The 21,092-nt window shown below is 55.5% G+C and overlaps 4 protein-coding genes across 4 annotated transcripts; 3 read left to right on the forward strand and 1 right to left on the reverse strand.

Annotated features, from left to right (window-relative positions):
- Positions 1-111: 111 nt before the first annotated feature.
- Positions 112-1,021, reverse strand: SPSK_00573 (2,4-dihydroxyhept-2-ene-1,7-dioic acid aldolase; the record flags this gene model as incomplete). The annotated part of the gene is made up of 2 exons (XM_016727539.1): positions 112-895; positions 951-1,021. The coding sequence occupies 2 exons, from the start codon at positions 1,019-1,021 to the stop codon at positions 112-114; spliced, it is 855 nt and encodes a 284-aa protein (XP_016582809.1).
- Positions 1,022-1,701: 680 nt separating this feature from the next.
- Positions 1,702-2,454, forward strand: SPSK_00588 (flavin reductase; the record flags this gene model as incomplete). The annotated part of the gene is made up of 1 exon (XM_016727554.1): positions 1,702-2,454. One exon carries the CDS (start codon positions 1,702-1,704, stop codon positions 2,452-2,454), a length of 753 nt encoding a protein of 250 aa, XP_016582810.1.
- Positions 2,455-2,794: 340 nt separating this feature from the next.
- SPSK_00389 (U3 small nucleolar RNA-associated protein 21) lies at positions 2,795-6,447 on the forward strand (the record flags this gene model as incomplete). The annotated part of the gene is made up of 3 exons (XM_016727358.1): positions 2,795-2,920; positions 2,977-6,001; positions 6,080-6,447. 3 exons carry the CDS (start codon positions 2,795-2,797, stop codon positions 6,445-6,447), a joined length of 3,519 nt encoding a protein of 1,172 aa, XP_016582811.1.
- Positions 6,448-8,658: 2,211 nt separating this feature from the next.
- On the forward strand, positions 8,659-13,523 carry SPSK_00371 (histidine acid phosphatase; the record flags this gene model as incomplete). The annotated part of the gene is made up of 2 exons (XM_016727340.1): positions 8,659-13,232; positions 13,319-13,523. 2 exons carry the CDS (start codon positions 8,659-8,661, stop codon positions 13,521-13,523), a joined length of 4,779 nt encoding a protein of 1,592 aa, XP_016582812.1.
- Between the last annotated feature and the right edge of the window lie 7,569 nt (positions 13,524-21,092).

Below are 21,092 nucleotides of genomic sequence, written 5' to 3' on the forward strand. Positions count from 1 at the left end.
GAGAGCAGCAGCCACGAAAGGGAAATAATAAGCCAAATAAGTCTATTGTGTGTTGTACACAGGTCGCTTTTAAATGTACATCTTCATCTGAACGTCCTGCGTCCTCTTCCTTTAGTAACCGTCCCGTGCCGGGCCACCGGAGGCTTTGACGGTTCCGTTGGCGACGCCGAGGTGCTGTGTCATGACTTCGCCCAGCGCGGCAATGTCCGTAATGACAGACACGAGGTCGAAGCCCTGGGCCGCGCGCTGTGCCGCCTGCTCGCCGCTCGTGCAGAAGATGGCGGCCTTTTTGCCGTTGGCCTTGCACGCAGCCAGCACCTTTTGGATGGCGGCCTCGTGCTCGTCGCCGCCCCGCACAACGCCCATCTGCAGGGCCAGGTCAAAGGGGCCAATCAGCAGGGTGTCCAGGCCGGGCACGGCTGCAATGGCCTCGACATTCTCGACGCCCTGGCGCGATTCGATCTGCACGGCGACCATCAGGTTGGCATCGGCGCTGGCGTCGTAGTCGTCGCCCGCTGCAACACCGGGAAATGCGTGAATGGCAAACAGAGGGCCGTAGCCGCGGCTGCCGCCCTTGGTGCCTGTAGCGGCACCGGCGCGCACGGGATACTTGGAGAAGGCGACAATCTTTTCGGCGTCGGCGGCGGTGTGGCACATGGGGGTCAGGACGCCATGTGCACCCGAGTCGAGGGCGCGCTTGATCATCCACTCTTCAGCCCAGGGAACGCGGATGATGGGGCTGGCGCCTTCGGCGGCAATAGCCGAGGCGAGCTCGTAGTAGTCCTTGTCGGAGATGAGGCCGTGCTCGGCGTCGATGAGGACCCAGGAGAAGCGGCCGTTGGGCGATGTGGCGGCAGACCGCAGGATGGTGCGGGCGACGGCCGAGCTCGGGAAGCTGGACATGTCAGTGCGAGACCCAAAGGAACTCGGGGGAGGGCAGGGAGACGAACGTCAGCCAGAAGCCGTAGGCCGTGGTGGCGCCCTCTTTGAGGGCCTTTGTAACGGGGAGTTCGAACGGCATAGTGAGATGTGAGTGGCGAGAAGTGATTGCGGCGATGGAGTCAACGCAGGACCAAGCCGAGTGTCGATGTCAAAGTCGAGAAGGACGAGGAGGGGTAATGCCGTTTGAAAGGAATGGGACCCTGTAGACAGCCGGTCGGAGGTATTTAAGGCTCGCGATCAACCGCATCCACACACAACCGCTTTTCTTCCCCTCAGTTCTTGCACCACCGATCGGGTCGTTGCTGCCCCTAACGCAATTGCTGGTCTTGGGGTCTGGTGGATTGCGCCTTCCCCACGCTGAACTCGGGGTTTCGCAGGAGCGTTTGCCGAGTAGCGTGTCGGCAGCCCGTCGTCGGGCAGGAGCCGAATTAGCGCCAGAAAAGGGCTAGCGCATCGGCTCTTCATTGAGAACCGTCAGGGCAGACTTGCAAAATCCTACCGCCTATGATGACGGGAACGGTTTTCAACGGTGCTCTTTCATTCTTTTATTGTCTCGTATTTTATAAAGCGATGGACGCCGTGCGGATTTACGGGACTTGGACTTTTAGCATCTTGCCATAATAAAGGCTACCGAACGATCACTGTCTCAATTTCTTTGGTTAATGATTCTTATTTATCGTTCTTGTCCTACATCCACTTAACTGCTTGTATCCATTGACAAACGCAAACTACACTCTAGCGGCGGATTCTGGCGCAAAGATGGCCCGAAAACGGAAAACGCGCAGCAGTGTCGAGGTGGAGCCGCTGGACACCAAAGAGAGTCCAGCGGAAAAGCAACAGAAATCGGAAGAGGAACAAGACGCTGGGGATGCAAACGTTGCCAAAGGTACAAGAGGTGCAGGGCCACAAGGCAGCGCACCTCCCTTTACGGCACTGCCCCTGCGCCAAGTGCACCGCCTGATCGAGCCGGGCCCCATCCTGCTCGTCTCGACCGGCTCCGTCGCCGACGGCTCGCACAATCTCATGACGCTCGGCTTCCACATGATGCTGCAGCACAGCGGGCCTACGCTCATCGGCATCTGTCTCGGGCCCTGGGACGCGTCGTTTGAGGCCCTGCGTGTCCAGAAACAGTGTGTCCTGGCCGTGCCGAGCGTCGAAATGGCGGGCGCCGTCGTGGACATTGGCAATTGCTCGAAAGCGGACGGAGATACCCCAGAAAATAACAAGTGGGCGACGTTTGGTCTCACGCCGCTCCCTGGCCAGGCTGTTCAGGCGCCTCTCGTCGGGGGGCCGCACATTATGGCCAACGTCGAGTGCGTCGTGCACGATCGGCAGCTTGTTGGGCGGTACTCGCTCTGGATCCTCAAGGCCGTCCGCGCGTGGTGGGACGAGGACATGGTTCAGAGCGCCGGCCGCATGCTGCACCACCGCGGAAACGGCATGTTTTCTGTATCGGGGGACACAGTTGTCGACCTGCACGAGCGGATGACCAAATGGCCAGAGTTGGCGTGATGGAGACGTCGGTGTCGGTTGCGGTCGACGTGGTGTAAGACAGTGCATAATACAGTGTAGCGATTATTTTAACACTACTTACACTGTGTGTCTGCCAGTGCTCCAGGTGACAGTGACAACGCCGCTAGCGCCTTATCGAGATAAGAAAAAGTTAGTGCCAGCAGAAAAAAAGTTGGCGATCAGAGGAAGCGCAGGAAAAAGCTTCACTACGAAAACATCAGGGCGACCGCCACGGCTGCGTAACTTAACCGCAAATTCACAAAAAATTGACACAGATCCACACCGCAAATTACCACGTGTATGGCCATTCTTATCTGAACGACACCAACATCCGGCCGTCATGCCGCACTCTGAAAGCGGCGCGCCGCTGGTCAAGCGCCAGAAGCTGAGCACCGCCCCGGCCTCGTCCGCACAGCAACAGTCGTCTGCCATTGCCACGGGCTCCAACATCTTTGCACCGTTTAGGGTGAGTACCACATAGCACCAGTTCAGCAATAGCTACCTTCTAACACTGCGTTTCAGACCGTCGGTCTCGTCTCGCCCACCACCGTTCCTTTCACCTCTATCCCCCTCGGCAAGACGACGTTCCAGATCACCACGTCGGCCGGCCGCTGCCTCCAGACCTACGACCTGAAGCGCGGTCTCAACCTCGTTTTCGTCACCCGCCCGCAAACCCCGCGCGACATTACTGCGACATACGCATGGAAGCACAAGGTGTACGCCGCCTGGGGCGGCAAGCAGGACGGTGACGAGGAGGAGGATGACGACGACGACGACAGCAGCAACAATGGCAGCGATGCCGCACCCACCAACACCTCACAGGGCGTCTGGATCTTCCAGCGTGGTCGCAAGGTCGGCGAGCTGCCCATGCCGCGCGACCTGACGGAGCCCATCCGCCAGATCTCCATCTTTGGCGCCTGGATCGTCGGCCTGGCCCGCACCCGCATCGAGGTGTGGAAGTCGACCACGCTCGAGCACTACACTACCCTTCAGCCCACCGCCACCACCCCCGGCAGCAACGAACTGACCGGCGGCATGTGCACCATGCCCACGTTCCTCAACAAGCTTTTTGTGGGCCGCGCCGACGGCTGGGTCGAAATCTGGAATGTCAGCTCGGGCAAGCTCGTCTACACCATCCTGCCGCCCCAGACCGCCAGCCCGCCGGGTGGTGTCACCTGCCTGGAGCCTACGCCCGCTCTCGGGCTTCTGGCCATTGCCTACGCGGCCGGCCCGCTCGTCATCCACGACGTGCTGCGCGACCAACCGCTGATCCACGTCGAGGCCGGCACCGCCGGCGTCACGGCCGACGGCGAGAACGACGCGCCCGTCACGAGCATCTCGTTCCGCACGGACGGCCGCGGTGCCGGCCAGGACGGCCGTGTGGAAGGTGTCATGGCGACGGCGACGACGGCCAGCGGCGACGTGACCTTCTGGGACCTCAACAAGGGCGGCCGCATCATGGGCGTGCTGCGGAGTGCGCACAACCCGCCGTCGCGGGCGGCAGGCGGCGTGCGCGGCGGCATCAGCAAGATTGAGTTTTTGGCCGGCCAGCCCGTCATCCTCACGAGCGGTCTCGACAACTCGCTGCGCTCCTGGATCTTTGACGAGACGCCGTTCTCGCCCATTCCGCGCATCCTGCACACCCGCAGCGGCCACGCCGCGCCCGTCAACTGCCTCGCGTTTCTGCCGTCCGACTTTGACGGCGCCGACGCGGGCAACAAGTGGCTGCTCAGTGGCGGCCTCGACCGGAGCCTGTGGGGCTGGTCGCTGCGGCGCGACGGCCAGAGCAGCGAGCTGAGCCAGGGCAACGTGCGCCAAAAGGCCAAGAAACTCGGCATTCTGTCGACGTCGGCACTGCGCCACGGACCCACGACAACGCTCGAAGACTTGAAGGCGCCACCCATCACCTGCATCTCCTCGTCGTTGAACCGCGACGGCGGCATTGGCGCCCTGCCTGGCAAGATGCCCATCTGGCTCAAGATTGGCGGCCCGCATGGCAACGGCGGCCACAAGAACAAGGCCGGCCGTGCCGGCGAGGGTCTACGGCCCGGCGACACCGAGTCGAGCAGCATGACCGGCTGGGAAAGCGTGGTGACGGCGCACCGCGACGACACCTATGCGCGCACGTGGTTCTGGGGCCGCAAGCGGGCCGGCCGCTGGCAGCTCTGCACCGGCGACAACCGCAACGTGTCGACCGTGGCCATCAGCCCCTGTGGCACGTTCGCGCTGGTCGGCTCAGAGGGCGGGACCATTGACATGTACAACCTGCAGTCCGGCATCCACCGCCAGCGCTTCCCGTCACGCCTGACGCCCGCACAGGCGCGCCAGCTCAAGGTCCAGCAGCAGTTGCGGCAGGCAGACGGCGTGACACAGCTGCAGGCGGCGGCCACCACGGGCCATGGTGCCGATGGTGCCGCTGGTGCGGCCCCCTCAACACCAGGCGGCGCCGTTGCCGGTTTCCGCAGCCCCGGTGCCGGCCGGCACGCTGGCGCTGTCACAGGCGTCGTCGTCGACAATCTCAACAGCGTCGTGGTCTCGTGCTCGCTCGACGGCACCGTCAAGTTCTGGGACTTTTTGACAGGCCACCTCGTCGACCAGATCAACGAGTGGGGGGGCGTCCCCGTCACCGCCTGCCGCTACCACGCGGCCAACGACTTGCTGGCCTTTGCGTGTGGCGACAACACCATCCGCGTCGTGGATCTCGTCACGCGCAAGACCATTCGTGTGTTCCGCGCCGGCGCTGCGAACCCGCCTTCCAGCATCAACGACCTCTGCTTCTCCAGTGACGGCCGCTGGGTCGTTGCCGTCACGCAGGACGACGCGCGCTTGCGCGTCTGGGACCTGCCGACGAGTCACCTGATTGACTCTGTGTCGCTCGACCGCCCGGGCCGCGCCGTGGCCTTTTCGGGCACCGGCGAGTACCTGGCTGTGGCGCCGGACGGCGCGCTCGGCGTGCACCTGTGGACCAACAAGACGCTCTTCAAGCACGTACCGACGCGGCCCGTTGTGGAGGCGCCGACCACCTCCACAACACGCAAGGCGCTGACGGACAAAAAAGGACGCAAGAAGACCAAGGCTGTGGTGGCTGGCCCGACGGTGTCGGGCGAGGGCGGTGCCGGTCTGCTGGAGGGCGCCTTTGCCGACGATGGCGAAGGTGCCGACGGCGAGGACAGCGACGATATTTTGCCCGCCAAGGCCCTGGACCAGCTGAGCGCTGACATGACGACGCTGAGCCTGGTGCCCAAGGCCCGCTGGCAGACGCTGCTGCACCTGGACCTGATCAAGCAGCGCAACCGGCCGCGCGAAGCGCCCAAGGTGCCGGAGAAGGCGCCCTTTTTCCTGGGCACCGTCGGCTCGGCCGAAGCAGAAAAGGCCGGCCTGAGTGCCGCCTACGCCAACGGCCAGAACCCGAGCCAGGCCGGAGCGGACGGCACGGACGGGAAAGACGGTAGTGCCGGTGACGCCCGCTCGCGCATTCTGACGCTCGACCTCACGCGCGCCCAGCAGGCCCTGACCGTCAAGCTCCACCAGGGCAAGACGGGCAATTGTACGTATCTAAGAAAATCTTCCACATCCCCCTGACTTGGGTACCCTGTTTGACATTGTCCACTAACACCACATCCAGTTGCCCCTTTTGTCGACCACTTGAAGAGCCTGCCGCCGGCACAGGCCGATCTGGAGCTGCGCTCCTTGGCGGCCGACGAGGGCGAGCTGGCCCTGTTTGTGCGTGCCATGACCAGCCGCCTGCGCGCCCGGCGCGACTACGAACTGGTCCAAGCCTGGATGACCGTGTTCTTACGCCTCCACGGCAGCACGGCAGTCGAGGCGGCTGTCGGCGGCGGCGACGACGAAGGCAGCGAAAGCAACCTGGACGACTTTGCCGCAGCCCTTGCCGAGTGGCGCGTGGTCCAGGAGCAGGAGCGCAGCCGGCTGGACGCGTTGGTGGGCTACTGTGGTGGTGTTGTCGGCTTCCTGCGGAATCCACGAAGCTAGGAGAGGCCATGAAGGTGGCCGAAGCGTTGCCGTCTGGAAAAACATCTTGCGAGTGATTTATATAGTTGCTGCGTTTTCTTGTGTACATTGGCGAACATGGGATATATATTGTGAATGGCATTTCATCTTCTGATGCATGTTTCCAAGCCATTTCTTAAATGACATGTTGTATGTTGTATGGTATTTCTTCTATGCTCTTGTTGCGCTTATATGTACACGAGGTTGGCCGTCCGACGGCTTTGTTATACTGCGGACTCTATGTCGTACATCGTGCTCACGACCTTCACACGTCTCAAACCGGCAAGTGAGCACGTGTGCCTTTACCACTTGCAGGAGGGCGTGTCTTCAGCGCCTTGGCCCCCTATGTCCGCCCCGAAGAGCCCCCCGTGCTCCCTCATCGCTCGCATGCAGTCTCGGTGACAGAACGAGGCAAGGCGATCGATCGGCCACAAAGACCCCCCTTGCGACCCGCGCAGGCGGTGTTCCAGTTCGTGGGGAACGCCGGTGCATGCACGTCATGGGCCATGAGGCTCTGACTATATTTCTGTGCACATGTGCGGAAGCCTATATTCGACAACATCGTCGTCGCTGTGTTGGTGAGTGAGGACACTCCCCCTGACGCGAACGAACGAGCGCTAAAGTCCTCTAGAAATGCTTGAAATGCCCTGAAGAGCCGGAAGGCCTTCTGTACTTACCCCACCGCTCAGTCAGTCATGCCACTGTCCCCTTTGTCGGTGGTCTGGCCCCTCCTGACCTAGCCGACAGGCTCCTGCCGTCGTTTTCACTTTTCACTGGACAGCACCCCGTGCCTCGACTCTGCGCTTCCTATTCGCCACCGGCAGCGCTGCGCCCACTGAAGGAAAGCACCGGGTCTACTTAGCACCGTTTTTTTGCTCGCCGCATTAGCGCCAGCAGCGGCGCTCTTGCCTCTTAAAAGCTGCACCTGTCGTCATGTTGCATGCCAATTCCACAAATCGGTCGCCATTGTCGAGACAAGCAATCCGTTGGTGATCTGTGCGAGATCGCTTCAATTACACACGCAAGCCGCCTGATACGAAGAAAATCAGAGATTATATTTCGTAACGGCGTTTCCCTTTCTCTCTTTCTGTTTCTGTATCTGTATTTGTTTCTTTTCTTTTCCTTTTTTTTGTCCTTTCACTCTCCTTATCGGACGGTCCCGTGAATCACGCGACTCATTAGATGCACTGACACATTCGCTCTTGCCCATCCATCCTTGTCCCGCTCCGGTCCACGGCCGCCGCCAATTCGTCCCTGTGCACCTGCCCGCGCTGGCATATCGGCCTCCTGCCTTCTCTGGGCTTCTCTTGCCGTCTATATCGTCTACTCCCGAGCGCCTGCATTCTTTCCTGTCCAATGTGCAGGCCCGCAGCCTCATGCAAGTACACGACAACGCTTCGCATATGGCCCTGCCGACCAATAACAGATCGACAAGAGACCAATAATACGTTCCTATCTCCTCTCGCGTTCGTTTCCTTTTGGTTCCCTGGGGCTCGCTCCCTGTCGTGTAATCTGCTTTGCTTTGGTAGGTGCCGAGAAACGGTGTGTTGTCATCCTAGTGTGTTCTCGTTTTTAATTCTTATATTAGATATAGTAATAGCTTCAAGGACTCACAAGACCATGAGCTCCATCTTTTCCGAAGCTTCTACCTAGGTTCACGGTCTCAAAGATCTTGCTATCCTTGCTATATGTAGTCCCAGGTCCTTGGCCTAGCTTCGCCTTACCGAAAAAAAAGCTCCATTCTTTTTTTTGCCGCCGAGTGCTCTAGCTTCGCACCGGGTCACTCTTGCCCTTTCGTTCTCGTGTCGCCTCTGCCCCTCGGCTCCTTTGTTCTTTCCTTCAGCAAGCATTCTCCTCCGGTCCCTCTTGCCCGCTTTTACTTCGAGGCTCTTTCCTAACGTACGGAAGACGAGGCGGTTGTCGAGACTGGTCGTTCCTTCGTCTTCCCCATTCCGACGTGCACCTTCCGCAACATCATCGCTACCCGATTGGGAAATGAAAAAAACCCTGACCGTTGCCGACCGCTCTTTCCCTTTTCGCCGACTGTCCCCTGGTACGACGAACACATAGCGTCGCCATTGTCTCTAAACTCTCCCCATATTCTTTATTTCTCATCCAAGACACAGCCCACCCACCTCGCATGCGGGTGGCCCAACGACCCTTACCCACGACTCACGTCAACCAAAGGACCGTATGTCGTCTCCAAACCCGCCAGTCGATCCCCCGGCGGACCCTGCAACAGCCCCCGGCCCCGCATCGGAAACAACCTCTTCCGGCGACGGCAATGCTTCCGCAACAGGAGACTCCGGCAAAGGGTTCGGCGATGATTCTCTAGCCGACTTAGACAGCACTCCTGTTCCGCTCTCCTCGATCCCGCCTCTGCAGGTCGAGCCGGGTGCTGCCCACGTACCGCTCTCTGCGCCGACTGTTGCGTCAACTGGTCTGGCTCCTGTGTCGGCACAAGGATTAGCAGCGTCAACGTCCGACAACGCAATTGCTTCCCGGCGTGTCGTCTCACCTCTCGTCAACCAGTCCAACGGCGGTGGCGGCCCTCCGCCACGGTCCGCCGCACAACCAACGCGCTCCCGGAGCAGAGTCAAGCGTCGCTTCAGCGGTAGCACCGCCCCGAGCAGCCAAAGCCCGAGCAGCGAGCGCAGCCATGCCCACCACAAGAAAGAAAAGGAAGAGGCCCGCAAGGCCCCTCTCGGTGTCATTGGCGTCTGTGCTCTCGACGCCAAGGCCCGCAGCAAGCCCAGCCGCAACATCTTGAACCGCCTTATTGCCAAAAACGAGTTTGACGTAGTCGTCTTTGGTGACAAGGTCATCCTCGACGAAGAGGTCGAGAACTGGCCCATTTGCGACTACCTCATCTCCTTCTACTCCGACGGGTTTCCGCTCGACAAGGCCATTGCCTACGTAAAGGCCCGCAAGCCCTTCTGTGTCAATGACGTGCCTCTCCAAAAGGTGCTCTGGGACCGTCGCGCTTGTCTGCGCCTCCTCGACAAAGTCGGCGTACCCACTCCTCAGCGTCTCGAGGTCACGCGCGATGGTGGCCCGAGCATCCTCACCCCCGATATCACTCGCCACGTCCGCGAGGTTGGCGGCGTAACCCTCGAGGCCACCGATCCCGCCAAGAACCCCGCGCCCCAGAAGGTCGTTCTGCTCGACAACGACGACGTGCTCAGCGTTGACGGCAAGCTCATTCGCAAACCTTTTGTCGAGAAGCCCATCAGTGGTGAGGACCACAACATTATCATCTACTTCCCGTCGTCGGCCGGCGGCGGCGCCCGAAAGCTCTTCCGCAAGATCGGTAACAAGAGCTCAGAGTACTTTGAGAACCTCAACATCCCGCGCGCCATCACGCAACCGACCGAGAGCTACATCTATGAAAAATTCATGCGCGTCGAGAACGCCGAGGACGTCAAGGCCTACACCGTCGGCCCTACCTACTGCCATGCCGAGACTCGCAAATCGCCCGTCGTCGACGGCATTGTGCGTCGCAACACCCACGGCAAGGAAGTGCGCTACGTGACGACGCTCAACAGCGAAGAAAAGGAGATGGCCAGCAAGATTTCGCTTACGTTTGGCCAATGTGTCTGCGGCTTCGACCTCCTGCGCGCCAGTGGCAAGAGCTACGTGATTGACGTCAACGGATGGAGTTTTGTAAAGGACAACGACGAGTACTACGACCAGTGTGCCAGCATCCTCAAGGATATGTTTGTCAAGGAGAAGCTGCGCAAGACCGCGGCTGCGGCGGCTGTTGCTGCTGCTGCCGCCGCCAACGCTGCTGCCGCCACTGCCGGCACGGCTACGGCCAACAACACCTCTTCGCCGAGCACGGCCGGTGGTGCTCTCACGCCGCCCATGGGTGCACAGTCCGACGGCGCCGAGACGATGGCCGCAGAGCAAATGGCACTACAGCAACATCTTGTCAAAGACAAGGAAACGGCACAGGCCCATAAGCCGTCCAAATTGTCCCCGTCTTCTGACAACCAAGATCCTCAGGCAAAGTCCCCCGATGCCAGTTCCACAGGTCCCACTAGCCCACGACAATCTATTCCCGTGGGCACTACGCCCCCGCAACTCGAAGGACAAGCTGCCACCGCTGCTGCTGCCGCGGACGCCATTGCCACGTCACTTGACAAGCCGGCCGCGGAGACTGGCCCTGGCCTCGCGGCCGGCAGCCTTCCGTCTACGGCCGCCTCGTCGCTCCCACATACGCCAAACTATGCTGACAACCCGCTGATCATGGAAGACGACGAACCAGAGAAACCTCCACCACCTCCGCCAGCCCACTCGTGGAAGCTCAAGGGTGTCGTTTCCGTCATCCGCCATGCTGATCGTACGCCGAAGCAAAAGTACAAGTTTACCTTTCACACGGAGCCGTTCATCGAGCTTCTCCGCGGCCACCAGGAGGAGGTTTTGCTCATCGGCGAAGCTGCCCTTGCCAGTGTCGCCAACGCCGTTGATGTTGCTATTCGCGCAGGCATTGAGGACCGCGGAAAGCTCCTCGCACTTCGCAACGTGTTGGTCCGCAAAGGGTCATGGCCGGGGACCAAGGTGCAGATCAAGCCAATGTTCCGCAAGAAGAAGTCGCCCGTTGAGGAGACGGTCTTCCCTCCTGTCGAGGAGCAGAGCGTCGCCGAGGACGTAACGCCGACCGGGACGTCGACCCTTCCGACGGGTCCGTTTGGCGACATGGCCGATGCGAACTCGCCAGCCGACGATAGCATGACCCCCCGCATGCCACCGCGCCGCCATGACTCGTTGTCCGGTGTAACTATGTCCAAGTTCACCGCCGCCGAGAACAATTTTGTCCTCGACAAGCTGCAGCTCATTGTTAAGTGGGGCGGTGAGCCTACACACTCGGCCCGGTACCAGGCCCAGGAGCTGGGCGACAATATGCGCAACGACTACCAACTGCTGAACCGCGACATTCTTGAAGAGGTTCACGTTTTCAGCAGCTCCGAGCGCCGCGTCACGACCAGCGCCCAGATTTGGGCATCAGCGTTTCTGGGAGAGAAAAATCTATCAGAGGACTTCATCACCATCCGCAAGGATCTTCTCGACGACTCAAACGCCGCCAAGGACGAGATGGACAAGGTCAAGAAGAAGCTGAAGGGTCTTTTGCGCAAAGACAATGAGCGCCCGCCCCAGTTTGCTTGGCCAGACAACATGCCAGAGCCGTCCGAGGTGCAGACCCGCGTCGTGCAGCTGATGAACTTCCACCGCCGCGTCATGAACTACAACTACGCCAAGCTCAAGGGGTCGTCTGAGAGCACGGGTGGTAGCTCGGGCCGCCTGAGTAACAGTGGCCAGAGCACCGCCGGCAGCCTGTCGGCGTCGCCCAGCTTTGATAAGTCTGGCCCGAGCGGCTCCATGAGCACGGCGGCCTCCAGCTCAACGACGGTAAACCTCGATGCCCCTGCGAACAACGCCACGGGCGGCTCTGGCGGAGCTGCGAATGGCAACGCCGACAATCGCACCAGCTCCTTCTCACTCTCGAGCTCCATTGCACAGGCAAACGCTGTCAACGGTATCCAGGCGCGCTGGTGCAGTGGTGAAGACGCCGAGCTGTTCCGCGAGCGCTGGGACAAGCTGTTCGCCGAGTTCTGTGACCTCGAAAAGGTTGACCCCAGCAAGATCTCTGAGCTGTACGACACCATGAAATTCGACGCCCTCCACAACCGTGCATTCCTTGAGTGGGTGTTTACACCTCCGAAGCACATGCTCGAGGAGGAGGACTGGGTCGGTACCGGTGCCGCCAGCAGTAGTACGAATAGCGGTTCGAGTGGCAGTGGTGGCCTGACGTCCAACCCCGGCTCACAAGGCCCGAAGAGCAGCCCCGTCATTGATGATCGCAAATCGCATGACGAAGGCCGGCCATCGACCGCGAGTAGCGGTGCGAGCCGGACGACTGACAAGGATCTGGCCATTGGCAAAGAGGGAAAGTCGGATGGGAGCAATGGGAGTGGGAGTGGGGGTGGAAGTGGCAGTGCCTCGGCGATCAACGGTAACAATAGCCAACACAAGGCCAGTGTTAAGCGTATCTTCCGCCGGCGCTCCTGGATGGCTGGTCTCCGCCATACAATCGAGCCGCCGCCGGCAGAGCAGTACTTCCACCTATACAAAGGCACCAACAGTCCGACCAAGGCCAAGACCGATGCCCGCTTCGAGCCTCTGCGCGAGCTGTACCAGCTGGCCAAGGTGTTGTTCGACTTCATCTGCCCCCAGGAGTACGGCATTTCCGACAGCGAGAAGCTGGAGATTGGACTTCTGACCTCGTTACCGCTGCTCAAGGAAATTGTGCAGGATCTCGAGGAGATGCAGGCCTCGGACGAAGTCAAGTCGTTCTTCTACTTTACCAAGGAGTCACATATCTACACGCTCCTCAACACCATCCTCGAGGGCGGCATTGAGACCAAGATCACCCGAGCCAGCATCCCTGAGCTGGACTACTTGTCGCAGATCTGCTTCGAACTCTACGAGTCGGAAACAAGCCACCCCAAGGCCGAGTCGACGCCCGAGGGCGCCGATGCGGACGGCAGTTGTAGCAGTGGCGAATGCCACGACAGCGACAGCGCTATTAAATCGTCCACCTACCAGTACAGCATCCGAATTACCATCAGTCCTGGTTGCCACGTCTACGACCCTCTTGACGTGCAGCTGGACAGCCGGCATACGATCAGCTGTGCCCCGCGCCGCAGCTTAACGTCCCACAACGACTGGAAGACGGTCGTTGAGACTCTGCGCGGGCGATTCCATCAGTAAGTTACACCCTGGGGCCGCTGCACGGCCCCAGCCCCAATCTCAGGTAGAGCCACATTCTAACGGTTTCCCTCTCGCCCCACAGAGTCAAACTGCCCAAGTCCTTCTTGGCCGTCAATCTGTCCGACGCCTTCACATTCCAAGAGAAGCAAACCGGCGACGGCGATGCCCGCGACGGCGATGCCCAGGAAATCAAAGACGGTCTCGAGATGAAGCACGTACATAAGGCAGCCAAGACAGCGGCCGCACCGGAAGCCGAGACACCCACAGCCGAGAACGGCAATGCTTAATCCGTGCCCGATGTAAAGTGACCATCCCAACAACTGTCGCAGCTCATCAGGCCTCTTGAGGTTACATAAAAATCTCCGAGCTCAAAACGACAAATCCCAGCTATCCGAGATTTGATAGTGTATGGCCTGGTCGCTTTTGTTCTTTGGTCGAAACACGGTCTCCTTCTGCTTGTACGAATGTGGGTCGTTTGGGCTGAGTTGAGAGTTGAGGCGCCCCGGTGTCCGGGTGCGAACCTATTGGCTGGAAATGATGATGCCGGGTGGAAAACGGAGGATGTCAGCAAAAAGAAGAAAAAAAAAAAAAAAAAAAAAAAAAAAAAGAAAAAGAAAAGAAAACAAAAAAAGAAAAGAAATAATGAGCGAATGAGAAATGAGAATACCAAATGACAAATGCAAGGCACCTGTTTCGCCTTGCTTCGTCGGCATCGACTTGCCCGGAAGTTGGACCGGTGGCTGTCAGTGGCTCCCGGTACAATGGGCCATGGGACCCGTACGCATGGAAAAGGAGAGAAAAAGAAATCACAGAAGAAGAAAGAAACGGCTCAGACCTCGGAATTTAAGGGCAATGATTGCTCTAGGTGCAGCGCCGGTGGTTTTGGTGGAGTCATTCCAAGACATGCATCTTTTCAGCCCCCCCAAAGGCATCAATTGTTTCCCTTTGCTCTACCAATGGACAGCGACTATTGCATCATCCACCAACACAGCCACGTCGAAGACAGATAAGTAGAGGGGAGTATTCCAGAAGGGAGAGGGGATTTCTTTTCGATTCTCTCTTTTTTTTTGGTGCATTTGATAAGGGTTCTTGTGTGTTTGTGTTTTATATTATTAGAATTAAGAACCGACACCGGTTTAGAAGGTCAAGTACTAAATGGAGGTCTTTTGTTACTTAAAGCAAAGATAATGTGTATTTTGGCGTGGATTTTATATTAATTTCTCAAAAGTAGAAAGTGTAGGGTTTGTTGCTAACTAAACAGTTCATTTCATTTCCAAAAAAAAAAGTCCTGCAGGACCAATCCAAGGTAAGGCGGTTTGCCTTTCCAGCCCAGCTTACTACCCTCTTAAGTATGAACACTCCCAACTAAAGAATAATGTGAAATGAAAAGCATAAATGTCAGCCAGGTCGACTAAAATCCTTGATGAAAATTAGGTGCTTAGTCTTGGCCGAGATTATGAAATCTGACCAGTCGACATCCGTACATGTGAATGTTGGTTTTCCAAGCTACACCGGCTGTTTCAGGCCACGATCATGTGGTGATGGAGGGCACTTAACCCATTTGAAGCTGCTGAATCTAGACTGTCTTGACTGTATAATGAGGAGAGGGAGGTTATATCTGCAATTCGACCGAACCAAAGTCGACTAAACATTCAGCTTGCGGGCCTCTTCTTCGAGTTTTGAGTTGCTTTATCTTTGCTCCCACTGCTTTGGATGAACGCGGCAGGTTTGATAATCCCAGGCACCAGATCCCCAGATAACTGATTGCCGGTGCAAGCCCGCGCCTTATTTAGTGTTGAGGACTTGGCATATGTTGTAAAATCAAAAGAGAGAGATAGAGAGAGGCGAGAGAGAGGAAGAAAAAAAAGTCACAAGTAAAATTTGGCGAATTTGGTAAACAGTTGGGGGTGTCATGCAGATTGCAAGACTCTTGCATATGTTTCTTTTTTTTTACTTTCTTTTTCTGTACTTTCTTTTTCTATACTTTCTTTTCTTGTATTTTTTTTCTCGTACCTTCTTTCCTTATACTTTATTTCTTCATGTTTCCACGATTTGCCCAGTAAGTTTTAAGGCAACTGCGTCGTAAATTTAGTACTTGAGTGATTCGTTTAGAATAGGGTTCACCGTCCCCCTCATTCCCCAAACCCACGTACGAATTACAGGTAGACAACTAGAGAAACATGCATAAGACAAAGTCCGCAATTTCTTCAAAGCTATCGTAGTTCAACGTTCAGCGACATCCTATTCTACCCGAACTGTTATATAATGGACTTCCGAGAGGCATTTACATGTTCCGAACACGAGCATGTACATGAGTTAATGGTGTGCATCCATTACGTCCCGGTCAAGAAGGGAGCCGAGGTCTTCATGTAAGAGAATGGAACGACTAGAGTGCCGTACGTTTTCCCCTCCTACGTATTGAATCTGTTGCGTTTGGAACATAGCGGGTTGTATCGTCGGATCCACTTGTTCCCCAAGGTGAACAGACTGTATTACAAAAACGGCCTTTCGTCTCACCTTGAAAGATTATCAGATATCGCCGATCAGGAAGCCTATTGATGTTTCACGGGAGTTCGGATCTTCGTTGGAATATTTGTTACAATATTGCCAAATGGTTCATATTCTCTCCTTACTGGTGTCTTTTGATTCAGCAAATGGGGTCCTGGCATAACAGTCGGTCTTATCATGACTGTGTCTGCATGTCTCGCAATTCGGGGCTGAGTCCAAAAAGCAAAAGTAAAATGCTCATGAATATTCGGAATATTCCGTCTCGCTTTGCGGAAAGGTCAGAAAACCCCAATCGTAAATAGACCACCATTTGCGTTAACGTCGCCTTTTGCCTTACTACTATTTTCAGAGGCTTTTAAAGGTTCTTTAATCTTGTCTTCCATTGTTGTTTCTACTTCTATCGACACCTTCTCCAGAAATGGAGCGGAACCGCAAGAAGTAAAGTGTCTCAAGATAAAAGCAAAATAACACAAAAGACAGTTACAAAAGGTGACATATTTTGCGTTAAGGAGAAATTCTTTCCACGACGCTTGCCTTGTAAAAGGCATTCAGGTTTTCCATCTCCAGATTTTCATGTTTCCCGCTGCTGTTCGAGCCCCTTGCAACCTTGTTAGTCTTGCTAACATTTAATGGCACACAGCGCCTTGGCAACACATGTAAAGCTTCTAAAGCTACGAATGACTAGTTTCGTCGTAAAATGCCGAAATACGCCTGCTACACTGAATGGGGCGGCTCACGACAAGGCTCCTTGCCTTGGAAGGCGGCAGTACATTAGTCGGGCTTTGAGGCTTGCAGACGTGAAGGAGTACTACCGGTTACGCGATCTGAAGCAGATTGATTGTTCTCGTTTTTATGGGAGAAATGTGCACGTCGTAATAATTCGTAGATTCTTTCCTTTCTTGAGCGCTTTCCGCGAAGATCCGTTGGTCTGACCTCGTACGCCATATTCTCTTGCCTTGCCTCTTCGTTTATTCTGGTCCCTCGAAGCAGACGTTTCGCACCACCATGGAGTGGTTTGCGCGGCACAATTGTCTTTTCGGCCTTCATCCCCTCCTTTTGGCCATGCCCACCCTATTTTCCTGGGTGGTTTCGATCCCGTTGTTACAGTGAACTGGAGCAGGACGGTCCGAACTAGCCAGCCATATTTCCCGTTTCGATGTTATGTTGCCACCTATTCATTCACCGTGCGTCAACGGAGTACCTTTCTTCCTCCATGTCCGGTTTGGGGGCGCTGCAGCGTTTCATTCGGCAATGTAATACAGACCGTTTTAAACGAAGGGAGGTTCACAGGAGAGACAAAAAGGACGCCTCTGAAAAGTCTGGCGTGTTATGCGGCCCCACTAGACCTGTTTTGGGAGACATGGCGGAGGACATCCTGGCCTGGGGGCGAGACTCCGACCCAAAGAATGTGTAAACCTGGACAGAAGACTGACGCGAGAGAAGGGGCTTTGGATATCGGCAGAGACCGTCGTCAGAACGCATGTCGTACTGCGACGACGGATCCCATTTCCATAGTGCTATGTGTTCTTCCTCGCTCGTCTTTTCATGCGCTGGCCGGTGGGACTCGATGAAGGGAACGCATAATTATGTCCATTGGCAACCTCACATATCAGACGTACAAGTACCTTGAGCAACAACGCGGACTCTTGATTGGCCGATGAAAAGAAAAGTCGAAGAAAAGTCGAAGACAGGATGTCAGGGAGGTAAGCCCATTTCAGAATAACGAAAAGGGAAGGTACGCGAGGAAGTATTTTACGTTGTGCCCGACTCTTAGGCAACGCACGTGTACCTCCCGCTCCTTATTTGGAAATTTCGTCAGATCTTACAGAGGAGAGCTATGGGTACCACATCTTACGACCATGCAGTCTGTGCTAACAAATCCTTGTTGAACCAGACCAAAAAAGGGCGCCAAGGAATGAACGTGATATACGATTTGTCGGTAGGATGGGACAGGGATAAAAATGAAGAAAGGTGACACAGGGGAGAAAGGGAGAAGCAGAAGAAGCCACACGAAGTGCTCCGTTCCCAGCGTCGTAAATACGTGAAGCCTCTGCTTGGAAGGATTCCTTGACAGTACGGCTAATGCCGTTTCGAGAGTCAGCTGTTTGGACCATCTCTGATCTTCTTGCTCGACTTTCCACACAAGCGTGTTGCCTGTTTGCAACAATTTTAGCACCGCCAGCACGAAAGAGGATACACTGTTAGCTTGCGTTCCACGGTGACATTTCAATGGGCTCGACTGACTTAATTAGTTTGTTTGGGTTTTTGCATGTTAATCTCAATGTGTTGTAATTGCCTGGAAAGAACGGCAAGAGACAAAAAACCATCGACAGGACGCCCGCCGAACAGAAACAAAATCAAATATGGAAGGGTATGAAACCTCGCCAGAGCAGATCTGAACAAGGGTTCCGGTTTAGCCAGTCTCCATGGTGTAAAGATGATGCGGCTCGATGTCAACTGACAACGCGTCCCAGTTGGTCTTTATTTGCATATTGCAACGTTCTTTTCTCCTGCTTGCCCGAACGCAAGACACGATGTAACTGCGAAGCTGGCAACCCATGACAGAACGTATTTGGTACGGAATGATAGGCGGATGTTGAAGACCACGAGAGCGACATCTCTGTTGCGATTCGAGGTAAGCATGCGAGCATCTCATCTAGGACCTCGCGTGGTACTCGCCTCCTTTCTATTCTCATTCTGTCTTGCTTACAGAATACTCCATAAGGGACCGTCCTGGTCCTTGTACTCCACAGGCTCCGCATCGAGTTCCGTCCCCTCCGAATTTTGTTCAAATACGCCATGCAAGGCTGGGGAGTTGGGACTTCGACCTTTCCCCTAGCTGCACCCCAGTCTGCATGGCTTGTCAATATTCTACACGACGAGTGCCTGTCCTGGGCAGCGGCTTTGTGTTGGATTCGGCGGCCATTCGTTGTGGAACCCTCCATTACGACGCCTCAAACGGTCGAGCACATGGCACGCGATGGATCGCATGCTCGACAGGGGGGGCAGGGGGGGTATAAAAAAAACCAAAACGCAAGAAAAGAGGAGATATTTGCCTTTTCTTTGGGCTCTCTGTATCTTGCGAGAGTGCTCGTGTGGTTGACCCCTTGCAAAGAGCGTCTCCTGTTGGTAAAAGAAGAAAGTACAACATACCCGCGCAAAAATATTCCAGCAGCAAGTCTCAAGTCTATCGCAAGTTACAAGGAATCGTGGAAGGACATGGGTCCATCTTGTACATGCACTTGCACCCGTTGTGTGGGGATTTTGTTTCTCCTTTTATTCCAAAATCATAAAACCGCTACTATTCCCCAAAGTAACAGACCAATCCGCGCATTGCACAGACCTCTTCCAGAACAATCAATGACGCTTCCATTGCGAGGGTGCTTTATGACAGCCGAGCAAGATACGGACACCTTGGTCAGCCAAGAAGAGACACGGCTCGGATGGCAATAGAGGTGTAAGAGTGATGAACAAGGGTGTCTTCTGGATGGCAATTGGCTCGTGACGAAACACACGGGCTTTCTTCCCATAGCGGATCTGTAGGCAGAGCATGGAGTGTTAGCACCAACCGACATCAGAAAATTTCCCCTTTACGGAGTGCGTCATATACACGAGGAGTACGCCGTATTTTATACGAAGTCTGTGACAATCACTTCCGACAGGCCAGATCGAATCCCAACGTGGCCTTATCATTACAGCAAAGACCCGGGAGGAAACGGCGCGGCCCTCCGTCGACAGCACGGGAAGGCACGGGGCGGGCGTTGACAGGTCTGACGAAAACGGAAGGAGTGAGGTGTTGGCACAAGGAGGAAGGTGCGATCACCTACTTCGTCCCTACAGGGCAGGTAAATATGCCTTGTAGTTTGTACCTGCAGGTACCAAAACAACAACCGAACAAGGGACGATAAAAAAAAGGATGGACTCCCAACGGCCGTAGAGTACTGTCTGCGATCACCGCTGGCCCAAAGGATGCGAGACAAACCATTGTGGTCTAGAACCTGTCTTCCTTTGCTGTTCGTTTCTCCTTTTCTTCTTTCCCTCTTCTTCCATTATGGCACGTCCTAGTTTGTTTAGGACTCAGTCCAAGCGCAGTCTTTTGCCTCCGACGACAAGCCTACAGAGTAAATTATTTACTCGTCGCGCATGGTGCTTGTGTGCGCGTGTTTACGCGTGTCTTGTCTCAGGTTATTGGAAGGCCCTACAAGTACCGTCGATCAACGCTAAGGAACGTTAGTGCTCTACTTAGTGAACTCACTGACCACGTCGGTTAGAAGAGAAAATCATTGAAGAACGAGAAAACGACAAGAACAAACCGCGGTGACCACCATGCCTTGTCACCAGAACACCTGACCTTGCCCGTTTGGACAAGGATGTGGACGCTGTACCACGAGGGTTACCAGAGCTTGCCTGCCCAAAAGGGACGGAACTGGGTTTCGTTGCGTCGGTGATGCTAGGACGGCCGGACGAACTTCGCAGACGCAAGGTGAAGACTAAACAAAATACAGAGTGCATGGTACTAAGAACGACAAAGGAAGAAAAAAAAATTAAATGAGAGGCCAATCCGATTTTGACTTTTTGGAAGGTCTGAGGCTGCACCACCCACGACGCACATGCAGAGGACTTACAAGTTTTGCGTGTAAGTTATGCTTTGTAAGAAATCGGGCGAGAGCCCGAAACCCCGGCATTCTTGTCTTCGTTTTGGCTTGTTCTGGGTCCGGCACTAGGCAAAACCAGGTGCGGTTGGCCCATGGGCCGGTGATACAAAGCAACTCAGCAAGGTCATTCATTCTCTGGGCGCTTGTTTTCTTGTTTCCCCATGTCTGCTTAGTCGTTCCCCTTCTTTGGCTTTTCTAGCCTTTCATGTTTGAGTTTCTTGTGGTCTTTGCTGATGGCCTTCGCATTTCTTTCTTTTTGTTTCGCTTTTTTTTTCTTTTCTTCTCTCCACCATTTTTATTCCGTTTGCCTCTCTCATTGCGGTCACTACTGGTTGGAAGCGCCCTTTTGACAAGGATGCTGTGTATTTGAGCTACTACCGTACCCAATTGACCCCTTCTCAAACGTACGTCGTACCTTGTCTATTGCATTTGGCTCATAAACTTTCCTAGTCTGTACGTACTTTCATATGTGCTTTCGCTATTCTGTTCCCAATTTCAAGAGCTTTTCGTTCCTCTCGTCTCCTCCACTTCCATCCCACTTTGCCATCTCATGTTGTTTCTACGTGTTCTCCACGCCTCTCACTCTCAGCTTCCCTTTTTCTGATCCAGCCTCCCTTTAACTCTGTCAACTATCCTCAGAACAAAAAATAGAAACAAACGCAATGTACCAAGACCCGCTTCAGACCCTAGGTC

The sequence above is a fragment of the Sporothrix schenckii genome, assembly GCF_000961545.1.
Source record: "Sporothrix schenckii 1099-18 chromosome Unknown Cont49, whole genome shotgun sequence".
Lineage (NCBI taxonomy): Eukaryota > Fungi > Ascomycota > Sordariomycetes > Ophiostomatales > Ophiostomataceae > Sporothrix > Sporothrix schenckii.